The sequence below is a fragment of the Bubalus bubalis genome, chromosome 4 (assembly GCF_019923935.1).
Source record: "Bubalus bubalis isolate 160015118507 breed Murrah chromosome 4, NDDB_SH_1, whole genome shotgun sequence".
In the NCBI taxonomy this organism is placed as follows: Eukaryota; Metazoa; Chordata; class Mammalia; order Artiodactyla; family Bovidae; genus Bubalus; species Bubalus bubalis.
Genome location: NC_059160.1, coordinates 141,819 through 153,812, shown reverse-complemented (window position 1 = coordinate 153,812; position 11,994 = coordinate 141,819). Strand labels below are relative to the sequence as shown.

General features: G+C 53.9%; 1 protein-coding gene across 1 annotated transcript; it reads right to left on the bottom strand.

Annotated features, from left to right (window-relative positions):
• Positions 1 to 8,582: 8,582 nt before the first annotated feature.
• ARSA (arylsulfatase A) lies at positions 8,583 to 11,846 on the bottom strand. Its single transcript, XM_006066357.4, has 9 exons — positions 11,689 to 11,846; positions 11,081 to 11,314; positions 10,655 to 10,895; positions 10,356 to 10,574; positions 10,112 to 10,281; positions 9,669 to 9,793; positions 9,449 to 9,576; positions 9,096 to 9,198; positions 8,583 to 9,006 (listed from the first exon to the last, which is right to left on the bottom strand). The coding sequence occupies exons 2-9, from the start codon at positions 11,296 to 11,298 to the stop codon at positions 8,687 to 8,689; spliced, it is 1,524 nt and encodes a 507-aa protein (XP_006066419.1). The 5' UTR covers positions 11,299 to 11,314; positions 11,689 to 11,846; the 3' UTR covers positions 8,583 to 8,686.
• Between the last annotated feature and the right edge of the window lie 148 nt (positions 11,847 to 11,994).

Sequence of the window (11,994 nt, the reverse complement as noted above, 5' to 3'; positions counted from 1 at the left end):
GCAGGCCAGGGGTCGGGGGGCTGGCGGGACTCTCCAGATGCCCCGGGCAGTGTGCAGGTGTGATGAAGGTCAGGGTCGGATGCAGGAGTCACGGGGAGTACAGACCCCGGCGGGGGCAGGCACACCCACCTGGTCCTCAGGCCCCTCTCAGAGTGAGCTGCAGGCCCTGCCTGGGTACCCTAAGCAGGACACATGACTTCCGGGACAACATTCAGGGAAGAGGTGGAATTCATTCTATTCCATGGAGATGCCCCCTTTTGCTTCCACTTCTGGCCACTTGGGGGACAAGCAAGCACCTGAGCCAAGAGGGACGATGGGAAGGCGAGGGGAGGGTGGTCTCCCTGCGGTCATCACGGTCAAGATCAAGGTCACAGGGTGGGGGGATGGGGGGTGGTGTCAGGACCCCTCCTTTCCTTCCCACCGCCTGAGGGGAAACCTGGCACCCACAGCCTGCTGTTCTGTTCATCCCAACAAAGTAGCTCCTGGCAGAGGGGCCTGGGCTCCCGAGGAAGCCGCTTAGGGGCGTGGATGGTCTTAGGCTCACAGGGAAAGGGCTGTTGCTTTTTTTTTTTTTTTTAATTATTTTTAGTTTTTTGACCATGTCGAGGCTTCGTTGCTCTGAAGGCTTTTTCTCTAGTTGTGGCAAGTGGGGGCTCCTCTATCGCTGTGGTGCCCGGTTTCCCATTGCTGTGGCTTCTCTTGTTGCAGAGCGCAGGCAGGAGGGCGCGGGCTCAGTAGTCGTGGCTCAGATGCCCTGTGGCATGTGGGATCTTCCCGGACCAGGGATCGAACCCATGTCTCCCGCACTGCCTGGTGCATTCTTTACCACTGAGCCAGCAAGGAAGCCCAGAGCTGCTTTTCAAATCAACAGCAGCAGAGCGGGGACATTTTGGACAGCATCTGGGGCCATTAAATGCATGTATAACGTGTGAGTGTGTGTCTGTGTCGGGGGTGCATGCCTGTTTGTGGGTGCATGCCTGCATACCGGTGCCTGTATGAAGAGGGTGCCTCGCACTAACACAGCTACAATGATGAGAAACAAGCTTTTCTGCTCTCAAAGCATCATAGCAAACCCTGCGTGGGGGGGGGGGGGCGGGGAGGGGAGAGCCTCACGCACATGTGTGAGTGCTCTGCCTCAGGGCTCGCAGACAGGGAGGTAGCCCTGACCGCTTCAGTCACTACCTCAGCCCACAGTTATGCTTCCGTGTGACCAAGGACTCTTCCTTGTGACATTTATAACGGGTAAATTTTTTAATGATATAACTGACACAGTCATGATTAAATTTTCATTTCCATTGAACTATAAAATCTTTTGTTTTGTTCAGTCGCTCAGTTATGTCTGACTCTGCAGCCCCATGGACTGCAGCACACGAGGCCTCCCTGTCCATCACCAACTCCCAGAACTTGCTCAAACTCATGTCCATTGAGTTGGTGACGCCATCCAACCATCTCGTCCTCTGTTGTCCCCTTCTCCTTCTGTCTTCAATCTTTCCCAGCATCAGGGTCTTTTCTGATGGGTCAGCTCTTTGCATCAGGTGGCCAAAGTATTGGAGCTTCAGCCTCAGCATCAGTCCTTCCAATGAATATTCAGGACTGATTTCCTTTAGGATGAACTAGTTGGATCTCCTTGCTGTCCAAGGGACTCTCAAGAATCTTCTCCAACACCACACTTCAAAAGCATCAATTCTTTGATGCTCAACCTTCTTTATGGTCCAATACTCACATCCATACATGACTACTGGAAAAACCATAGCTTTGATTATACGAACCTTTGTCAGCAAAGTAATGTCTCTGCTTTTTAATATGCTGACTAGGTTTGTCATAGCTTTTCTTCCAAGGAAAAAGTGTCTTAATTTCATGGCTGCAGTCACCATCTGAAGTAATTTTGGAGCTCCCAAAAATAAAGTCTGTCACTGTTTCCATTGTTTCCCCATCTATTTGCCATGAAGTGATAGGACCAGAGGCTATGATCTTCTTTTTTTGAACATTGAGTCTTAAGCCAGCTTTTCACTCTCCTCTTTCACTTTCATCAAGAGGCTCTTTACTTCCTCTTTCTGACATAGGGTGGTGTCATCTGCATATCTGAGGTTACTGATATTTCTGTCTGCAGTCTTGACTCGAGCTTATGCTTCATCCAGCCCGAGATTTCACATGATGTACTCTGCATAGAAGTTAAATAAGCAGGGTGATAATATACAGCCTTGACATACTCCTTTCCCAATTTGGAACCAGTCTATTGTTCCATGTTCGGTTCTAACTGTTGCTTCTTGACCTGCATACAGGTTTCTCAGGAGGCAGGTGAGGGGGTCTGGTATCCCCAGCTCTTTAAGAATTTTACACAGTTTGTGGTGATCCACACAGTCAAAGGCTTTAGTGTACTCAATGAAACAGAAGTAGATGTGTTTCTCGAATTCTTTTGCCTTTTCTATGCTTTTTTTTATGATCCAATGGATGTTGGCAATTTAATCTCCGGTTCCTCTGCTTTTTCTAAAGCCAGCTTGAATATCTGGAAGTTCTCGGTTCAGGTACTGTTGAAGTCTAGCTTGGCAAATTTGGAGTATTACTTTGCTAGCATGTGAGATGAGTGCAATTGTGCAGTAGTTTGAACATTCTTTGGCATTGCCCTTCATTGGAATTAGAATGAAAACTGATCTTTTCTAGTCCTGTGGCCACTGCTGAGTTTTCCAAATTTAATGGCATGTAGAGTGCAGCACTTTCTCAGCATCATCTTTCAGGATTTGAAATACCTCAAAGGGAACTCCATCACCTCCACTAGCTTTGTTTGCAGTGATGCTTCCTAAGGCCCACTTGACTGCGCTCCAAGTTGTCTGGCTCTAGGTGAGTGATCACACCACCATGGTTATCTGGGTCATGAAGATCTGTTTTGTACAGTTCTTCTGTGTATTCTTGCCACTTCTTAATATCTTCTGCTTCTGTTAGGTCCATACCATTTCTGTCCTTTATTGTGCCCATCTTTGCATGAAATGTTCCTTTGGTATCTCTAATTTTCTTGAAGGGGACTCTAGTCTTTTTCCCATTGTTCACTGAGGAAGGCTTTCTTATCTCTCCTTGCTGTTCTTTGGAACTCTGCATTCAGATGCTTATATCTTTCCTTTTCTCCTTTGCCTTTCACTTCTCTTCTTTTCTCAGCTATTTGTAAGGCCTCCTCAGACAACCATTTTGCCTTTTTGCATTTTTTTCCCCTAGGGGATGGTTTTGATCAACACCTCCTGTACAATATTATGAACCTCCATCCATAGTTCTTCAGGCACTGCATCAGATCTAATCCCTTGGATGTATTTGTCACTTCCACTGTATAATCATAAGGGATTTGATTTACACAACTAGTAAATCATCTGCCTGCAATGCAGGCGACCCCGGTTCAATTTCTGGGTCGGGAAGATCTGCTGGAGATGGAATAGGCCACCCACTCCAATATTCTTGGGCTTCCCTGGTGGCTCAGTTGGTAAAGAATCTGCCTGCAATGCAGGAGACCCGGGTTTGATCCCTGGGTTGGGAAGATCCCCTGGAGAAGGGAACAGTTACCCACTCCAGTAGTCTGGCCTGGAGAAGTCCATGGACTATACAGGCAATGGGGTCGCAGAGAATCAGACACGACTGAGCAATTTGCACTTTCATAACTGAATGGTCTAGTGGTTTTCCCTATTTTCTTCAAGTCTGAATTTTGCAATAAGAAGTTCATGATCTGAGCCACAGTCAGCTCCTGGTCTTGTTTTGGCTGACTGTATAGAGCTTCTCTTGGAGAAGGCAATGGCAAACTGCGGGGAGCCAGTGTGAGGACCTCCGCCCGTGGCAAAGGTCATAAGGAAGGAGGCTCGACATACGCAAAGGCGGGATCGAGCCTCAGGAGTCCCCCTGGAAATTCTCGAGCATCTACCCCCAAAACCAGAGTCTGCCTACTTTACTGTGTTGTGCTCTCACCTACACCTCTGACTTTACGGGGGGCTGTCCCCCACCACCTCTTTCGGAGAAGGAGTTAACTTAGAGCTCCAGTTAATAATAATTCCTGGGCGTGACAGGAGTGTTTTAACCTACAAACTCCTCTGAAGGTTCTCTAGCCCACCTGACAGGCTTGTCCGGCCACATGTGATTGTTCACAGCCTCCCAACCATGAGAGGCACGAGATGCTTTAAACCTTCTAAAAACAGGTTCTTTAGAGAAGTTAGAAAACTATTAGTATAGTATAGTGGGCTGATTAGAAATTGTATTGGTGAAGGGTTTTTCATTTGTTGAGCCAATGTTTATGGCTACATCTCCATATCCCTTGCCCCTTATACACATTAATGAATATAACTAACATATAAGAGAAATAAGTATTAACCTTTGATATTAATCACATTAGACCTTAGGCTAAGTAAATTCTTTTCTTAATTAAAATCCATTACACCCCCACCCTATAGGAATGTAACTTTATCTGGTACCTTCGGAAGGTGGTGTCTATTTTTAAAAATAATCACCCCTGGAGAAATAAGTGTTCTGGTGGACTGACCTCTGTCACAAGGAGAGATTCATAAATTGTCAGCAGGCCCCCTGGCCAGAAGATGATGTAACACCCCTAAGACCTCTGTATACATTTGTATGAAGCACCTGACTTTAATACAAGTCAGGACTGCTGACCCCGCGTGACTTTTGTATAATATCTCAGTGTATAAAAACAGACCCTGGAAAAATAAACAATGGGATCACTTCCTCAAAAGACTGGTCTCCCCATGTTGTTCTTTCTCTCACCTTCTGGCTGAATCCCCATCTGGAATGTGGAGGCTCATCAAGCCTACTAATTATGCCTGGGCCTCTAAGATCTGACCGGGGAGGCCTTAGTGTCTCCTCTCCTTCTGGAGAACGGGAGGACGCCTGCGGCCTATGTAAGTGACGTAAATTCCTTGCCTTGGAATTTTACTAGCTTTCCACGTAAACCAAGTTATTCAGCCTCTTTTCTCCACTGAATTTTCCTACTGAGCTATCCTCATTCTATTACTCTTTATATCTCTAATTAATATTTAATTAAAGCTATCGTATCCTGATCACCAGAGCCGTCTCTCCTTTGAATTTCCCTGGATCCACCAGGGCTGGACACCGGCAGCAACCCCCTCCAGTACTCTTGCCTGGAAAGTCCCATGGGTGGAGGAGCCTGGTGGGCTGCAGTCCATGGGGTTGCTGGGGGTCGGGCATGACTGAGCAACTTCACTTTCACTTTTCACTTTCATGCTTTGGAGAAGGAAATGACAACCCACTCCAGTGTTCTTGCCTGGAGAGTCCCAGGGACTGCGGAGCCTGGTGGGCTTCCGTCTGTGGTGTCACACAGAGTTGGACATGACTGAAGTGACTTAGCAGCAGCATAGAGCTACTCCATCTTCAGCTGCAACGTTATCAGTTCAGTTCAGTGGCTCAGTCATGTCTGACTCTTTGCAGCCCCATAGACCACAGCACGCCAGGCCTCCCTGTCCATCACCAACTCCCAGAGCTTGCTCAAACTCATGTCCATTGAGTCTGTGATGCCATCCAAGCAGCTTGTCCTCTGTCATCCCCTTCTCCTCCTGCACTCAATCTTTCCGAGCATCAGGGTCTTTTCCAATGAGTCAGTTCTTCGCATCAGGTGGATTGGAGCTTCAGCTTCACCATCAGTCCTTCCAGTGAATAGTCAGGACTGATTTCCTTTAGGATTGACTGGTTTGATCTCCTTGCAGTCCAAGGGACTCTCAAGAGTCTTCTCAAACACCACAGTTCAAAAGCATCAATTCTTTGGCACACAGCCTTCTTTATAGTCCAACTCTCACATCCATACACGACTACTGGAAAAACCATAGCTTTGACTAGATGGACCTTTGTCAGCAAAGTAATGTCTATGCTTTTTAATATGTTGTCTAGGTTGGATCATGGGATTCCCTGGTGGCTCAGACGGTAAAGCGTCTGCCTGCAGTGCGGGAGACCTGGGTTCAATCCTTGGGTTGGGAAGATCCCCTGGAGAAGGAAATGGCAACCCACTCCAGTATTCTTGCCTAGAAAATCCCATGGAGGGAGGAGCCTCATGGGCTACAGTTCATGGGCTCGCAAAGAGTCGGACACGACTTCACTTTCACTTTCTTTAGGTTGGTAATAGCTGTTCTTCCAAGGAGCAAGCGTCTTTTAATTTCATGGCTGCAGTCACCATCTGAAGTGATTTTGGAGCCCAAGAAAATAAAGTCTGTCACTGTTTCTGTCGTTTCCCCGTCTCTTTGCCATGAAGTGATGGGAGTGGATGCCATGATCTTCGTTTTTTTTTAATGTTTTTAAGCCAGCTTTTTCACCCTCCTCTTTCACTTTCATCAGGAGGCTCTTTAGTTCCTTTTCACTTTCTGCCATAAGGGTGGTGTCATAAGGACACAAATCTCCAGTGTGTAGCTTCAGTGCTTTATGCATGAGTACACACCACATTTCTAGCCCTTAGTCAAGGAGGGAACTTCAGTAGCATCTGATGGCTCCCTCCTGTTGTACCCAGTCAATTCCCACACACCAAAACCCGGGGAGTCTAGGTTTCTTTGCACTGAACTCCACTCTGTCTGGGTGCTCAGGACTGATGCTCATCTCCTTTGCTAGTCATTAAACACCACAGGAGCGGGACTTTCCCTGGTGGTCCAGTGGCTAAGCCTTCACACTCCCAGTGCAGGAGTCCTGGGTTTGATCCCTGGTGCAGGAACTAGATCTGCGTGGTACAACTAAGTTCAAATGACATAAAGATCCCACACACAATGAAAATCCTGTGTGCTGCAACTACGATCCAGTGCAACCAAATAAATACATATTTAATTAAAAACCCCACAGGAGCAGAGATGAGTCCCCTCTATTGATCCGTGCCCCAGCCCTATGCCAGCAAAGGTTTGTGGAACTAATGAGGTGATGCTCACAACCCAGCTGGGCAACCAGGTGCCTGCAGGTGGTGCCTGAGTGACGGCATTCGTTCAGTCTTGCTGGAGTTTGGATGTGATACAGAGATCGTGAACCTGCTTCCATTCCTGTCTGTCCTCATCCTGAAACCAAGGCACCCTGAGGTGCCTGCAGGCCCCCTGGAGGAGAGGGTGCAGGGGGCAGGGGGTGGGCACGTCCAGAGCACTTGTGCACGTGGGTCCTCCCTATGCCAGCCTCAGAGGGGCAGTTCCAGGATGCAGTGGGATTTGGGCATGGCTAGTGCAGCACCCAAGCCAGACAAGAACTGACAGGTCACATGGAGAACACAGAAGGGGCCCCTGTACCTAGACACATGCCCTCCACACATCCCGTTCACACATCCAACCAGCAAGACTGCTTCTGGCTGCAAGTAACAGACAAGCCAGTAGCCACGGTTTAGAAGGCTGGTTTGTCTTCTCACACTATGAGCTCCGGAGGGACATGGCTGGGGACGCTGATTAGCAGCTGCACAGTGCTGGTCAGGGCCAGCGATGACACAGCATCATCCTCACCATCTCCAAGGATGATGCTGAACAAGACCCTGGGCTCCAGCAGATGCCCTGAGCTTTCTCTGACAAGGATCCTTGGTTACACACCCTTCTCGGGCCAATCACTGGATTGTGAGTGGCTAAGACTGGCTTCCACTCTCCTGGGACTAGGAGAGGCTACACCTGAGAGGTCAAGGGGTCTCAGCCCACCAACAAAAGGGTGGACTCCATCAGTAGAAAGGGGATGGCTGTTTGGTCCACCATGAAGACAGCATACCCACTTTGGGGTCCTGAGCACAGCACTCTTCTCACTCAACCATGAGTGAGCAGGGGGCCCTGATATCAGTACACACACAGGTGGCCCGTGAGGGCTACACGCCACTGTGCAGATGTGTGCAGTGGGCAGTCAGGGGACGCTTTCTTCAGAGAAGGTGCCAGACAGTGTCAAGGATGGGCATCTTGGCCAGCTGCCAGGGCTAAGGGACGAGGGCATGGGTGAGGCATGGCAGGCTACCCGAGGAGTCTGGGTTCTGAGCACAACGGGAAGCCTGCAGTTCTGAGCAGATGGAGCCAAACCGGCACGTCTCTTAAGCGATTACTTTGGTGGAGAATGGCTCCTGCGAGGGCAGAAGTGAAGCCAGGAGACTGCAAACGTGTGCAGGCAGGCAGAAACCTCGGAGCTCTGGAGGAGGCGCTGGGGGCCGAGGGCGGCCTCTGGAGCTGCTGCTGTGCCTTCTGGGCGCGGGGCCCCCAGCCCACGTCATCACGCCGGCTGACCACTCCACCATGCAGGATGCGCGGCTCCTCACCCAACTGCAGACAGGCTTCTCAGAGCCAGGCAGGTCTGGCTCCTGTGCTTCTCTGCCGGGGAAAACCTGGCTCTTTAGGGCAGGTGCTGTGTTCTCCGAGTCTGGTCTCCGCCACTCTCTTGCCCCCTCCCCACCCTCCCCGGGTGCTGCTCCGGTGAACACTGTGCTGCACTCGCCGCCACGCTTGTGTGCACTGACACAAGCGATCTCCAGGGGGAGGAAGGCGGCCGTCTCTCGGGCTGGGCGACCTCAGGCAAGTCGCTGGACTCTCCATGCCTCAGGCTCCACATGTGTAACAGGGAGAAAAACACCTAGCTCAGGGCTCTCACAAGGACCACACAAATTATCACACAAGTGTCAGCTGGTGTTATTAGAGTTCTCGGGTACAAACCACCTCTACACCCCCACTGCACAGCCAGGAACCCCAGATGGCCTCCATCTGCGCCCTCAGGGCTGGAACTCGGGGCAGTGGCAGCAGGACGGCCGGGGGGTGCAGCTGGGCTGGCAGCAGACCTGCAGGGTGGGGTCCTCTCCCCGCGCCATCTGGCTGGGTCCGAAGGTCATGGCAGCATCAAACTGGGCCTTGAGCAGCTCAAGTTGCTTCATTGCCTGCAGCGCCTCTGGGGCAACCTCATCCACACTGTCCAGAAGGTTGTAGTTCTCACCAGGGTCCTCAGACAGGTCAAACAGCAGCGGGGGCTCATGGGCAGTCAGAGGACTAGAGGCGTGGCAGGCAGGGTCCGCAGTGGTGTCGCTGTGGACAGAGCCTGGGGAGGGGCGCACATCTGTGCACAGGGCAGGGGGGCTGGGCTCGGGGGCTGGGAGGGGTGGGCGGGGCTGGGGGAGGGGAGGTTACCCTGGGTAAAGAAGTGTGCCTTGTACTTCCCGCTCCGCACAGCAAAGACCCCTCGGACCTCATCCGGGTAGGCCGAGTAGAAGAAGAGGGTGTGCCGGGGGCTCTGGAGGCAGAGTCGGGGGGTCTGCACGTGCCCAGCACTGTCTTCTGGGCAGACACTGGCTCCCTGCCCACCCAGAAGCCCTCGGCCAGCACCTCTAGGATGCAGCTCGACAGCTGGTCCACCTGGCCCCAGGGACTTCAGGGGCTGCCCACACCCGCTTCTGGGGAGGGTGAGTGGCTGGTGGGGGCGGGGGGAAGGGAGGTCAGGATGGGGGTCGGGGGAGCTGTGGCTATGTGCTCACGGGCCATACCTTGCCTGTGCCCAACAGCAGGGGGCTGAGGTCAACGCCATCCAAGGTGATATTGGGTAGTTGGGCCCCCGCCAGGGCTGCCAGGGTGGGCAGCAGGTCCAGGGAGCTGGCCAGCTCATGGGTCACACCTGGGAGTAGAGGGCTGTACAGTCACTCCATTTGTGATCAGGGCCGGGAAGATGGGACCAAGAGTCCAGGAGCAGAAGGCCTGAAAACTGACCGGGAGCGATGTGACCTGGCCAGAAGGCCAAGGCAGGCTCTCGGACGCCCCCTTCGAAAGTGGTTCCCTTTCCGCATCGCAGGAGGCCAGAGCAGCCACCATGGGACATCCGCATCGTCTCAGGCCTGGGACACACGGGGAGGACGTCAGCAATGAGGAGCCCAGGGTTTCTAGCCGGCCTCGGGGACCCCAGCCCCAGACCGATATGTCACACATTTTGCACAGAAATGGCCAGCACGTGTCTGTCCACTCCCTGTCCTCCCAAGACCAGCACCTCCATGTACTCACAGCTGCCAGGCTCCCACATGCACCCAGGTGTCACCGTATATGGCCAACGACTCCCAAGACCCCCTTAGCCCACTAGGTTCTTGGCCAGCATCAACATGGGAAGACCCAGGGCCCTGTGTGGGGTTGACCAGCAGCCCCCTGCCCCTGCTGAGTACCCGTTGTCCGCAGTGAAGAAGACGAGCGTCTCTCCAAGCAGCCCCAGGTCTCCCACAGCTGTCAACAGGGCCCCCACAGCCGCATCCAGCTCCATCAGGGAGTCCCCAAATGGCCCTCGGCCTGAGTGCCCTGGAAAGCTCTGCCCACTGAACTGGGGGTAGTGGGTGTGCTGAGGATGGAGACTGGAGTTAGCACCAGGTAGGCGCCGCGGGGAGCCCGGGCGGGGGGGCCACGGTCACTCACATGGGAGGCGTAGTACAGGAAGAATGGGCGGCCTTGGTGTTGGGCATCAGTCATGAGGTCACGGGCAAAAGCCACGTAGCGGGCCTCGAGTCCAGGCAGCCAAGGGGGCTGTGCCTCCACCGACAGGTTGGCCAACAGTGGGATAGGGACCAGGCCCTGGTCACAGATGCCTTCGCAGGGGGTGGCCGGCGGGAAGCAGGTCAGGTTCTGGCAAGGGCCCTGAGGGAGCAGCTCCTTCAGTGGTTTAGACTGTGGGGTGGGGCTCTGGGGTCAAGGGGAAGGATCCTGGTGGTTCCTACCTGGTCATGGGAGTACGGGATGCCCAGGAATCGATGGAAGCCGTGGTGGGGGGGCAGAAAGGCCCCCTCAGGCCCCACCCCAAGGTGCCACTTGCCAGCTATCCCTGTGAGGTAGCCTTGGGCAGCCAGGACCTCAGCCAAGGTCACCTCCTCCAGGGGCAGGCCCCCTCGGGAGCTGGGCTCCAGAACTCCAGGGTACAAGCCCATCCGAACTGGGAGTCGGCCGGTTAGGAGGGCAGCCCTGCAGGGCAAGTCAGAGTCCATGCGACAGGGCAAAACCAAGATGCAGATAAGGGGAGAGAGGAGAAAAACAGAGACGTGAATTTCTCCATAGCGACAGAGACCCTGCTCCTCCCTCTGCACTCCGGAGTGAATCTGGGAGGAACCTAACAGTCAGGGGTGAGGGCTCTAGGTTCCCTTCCTCACCGGGAGGGTGTGCACAGAGACACAGGCACGTAGAAGTCTGTGAACCGCAGACCCCCTGCGGCCAACTGGTCCAGATTGGGGGTGGTGGAGCTGGGGTGCCCATAGGAGCCCAGGTCCCCGTAGCCCAGGTCATCAGCAAAGATCAGCAGGATGTTAGGTGGGCTGGCAGCAGCCAGACCTGCGGCCAAGGCCAGAGTGAGGGTCCACAGAGCCTCCATGGCTCATCGCACAGGCCTGTAACAGAGACCCTTGGGAGAGAAGGCAAACTGGCTCCCGCAAGCTCTAACTCGGAGACCCCAGATTTGAGCGCTACCCACTCCCCAGACCCGGACATTAACCTCCCCCAAGAACCCAGGCTCAGGCACTACCCTCCGCTGAAACTCCAGACCCAAATACTCCCTCGACGGAGGCAACCCCTTTCCAGATGCCTCGGCACCCGGAGACCCTCCACCCCAACAAAACCCAGGAGCCTGTAGCCCGGGATCTAACTCCCTGGAGACCCTAAAGGGCCAGGACACGTTCAGACTCTCAGGCGGAGATGTGACCCTCTTCTGCTAAAGGTCCCGCCTAGGCTCGTGGTCAGGGGGCAGAAGTCCCAGAACACTGACCCGCGGGGGCCCACGAAGCGGGACAAAAGCAGCTCAGGGCCGAGGAGGGGGAAAGTGCAGGACACCAGCCAGCCGGGGCCCTCAGGCGCTTCCGCCTCGGCCCGGCCTTGCCCCGCCCCGCCCCCTGACCTGTGACTCCCGCGCGGCCCGCCCCGGGGCGGGGCACGGCGCTGGGGGGCGGGGCACGGCGCTGGGGGGCGGGGCCTCTTCCGACCGGGGCGGGGCACGGCGCTGGGGGGGCGGGGCACGGCGCTGGGGGGGCGGGGCCTCTTCCGACCGGGGCGGGGCGGGGCGGGGCGGGGTCTC

Coding starts and splice junctions, on each gene's coding strand:
- ARSA (XM_006066357.4), bottom strand. CDS start 11,298: ATGGAGGCTCTGTGGACCCTCACTCTGGCCTTGGCCGCAGGTCTGGCT. Junction 9,794..10,111: donor TTCTTCACTGCGGACAACGG/GTACTCAGCAGG, acceptor CGTGTGTCCCAG/GCCTGAGACGATGCGGATGT. Junction 9,577..9,668: donor GCCAGGTCACATCGCTCCCG/GTCAGTTTTCAG, acceptor CTCTACTCCCAG/GTGTGACCCATGAGCTGGCC.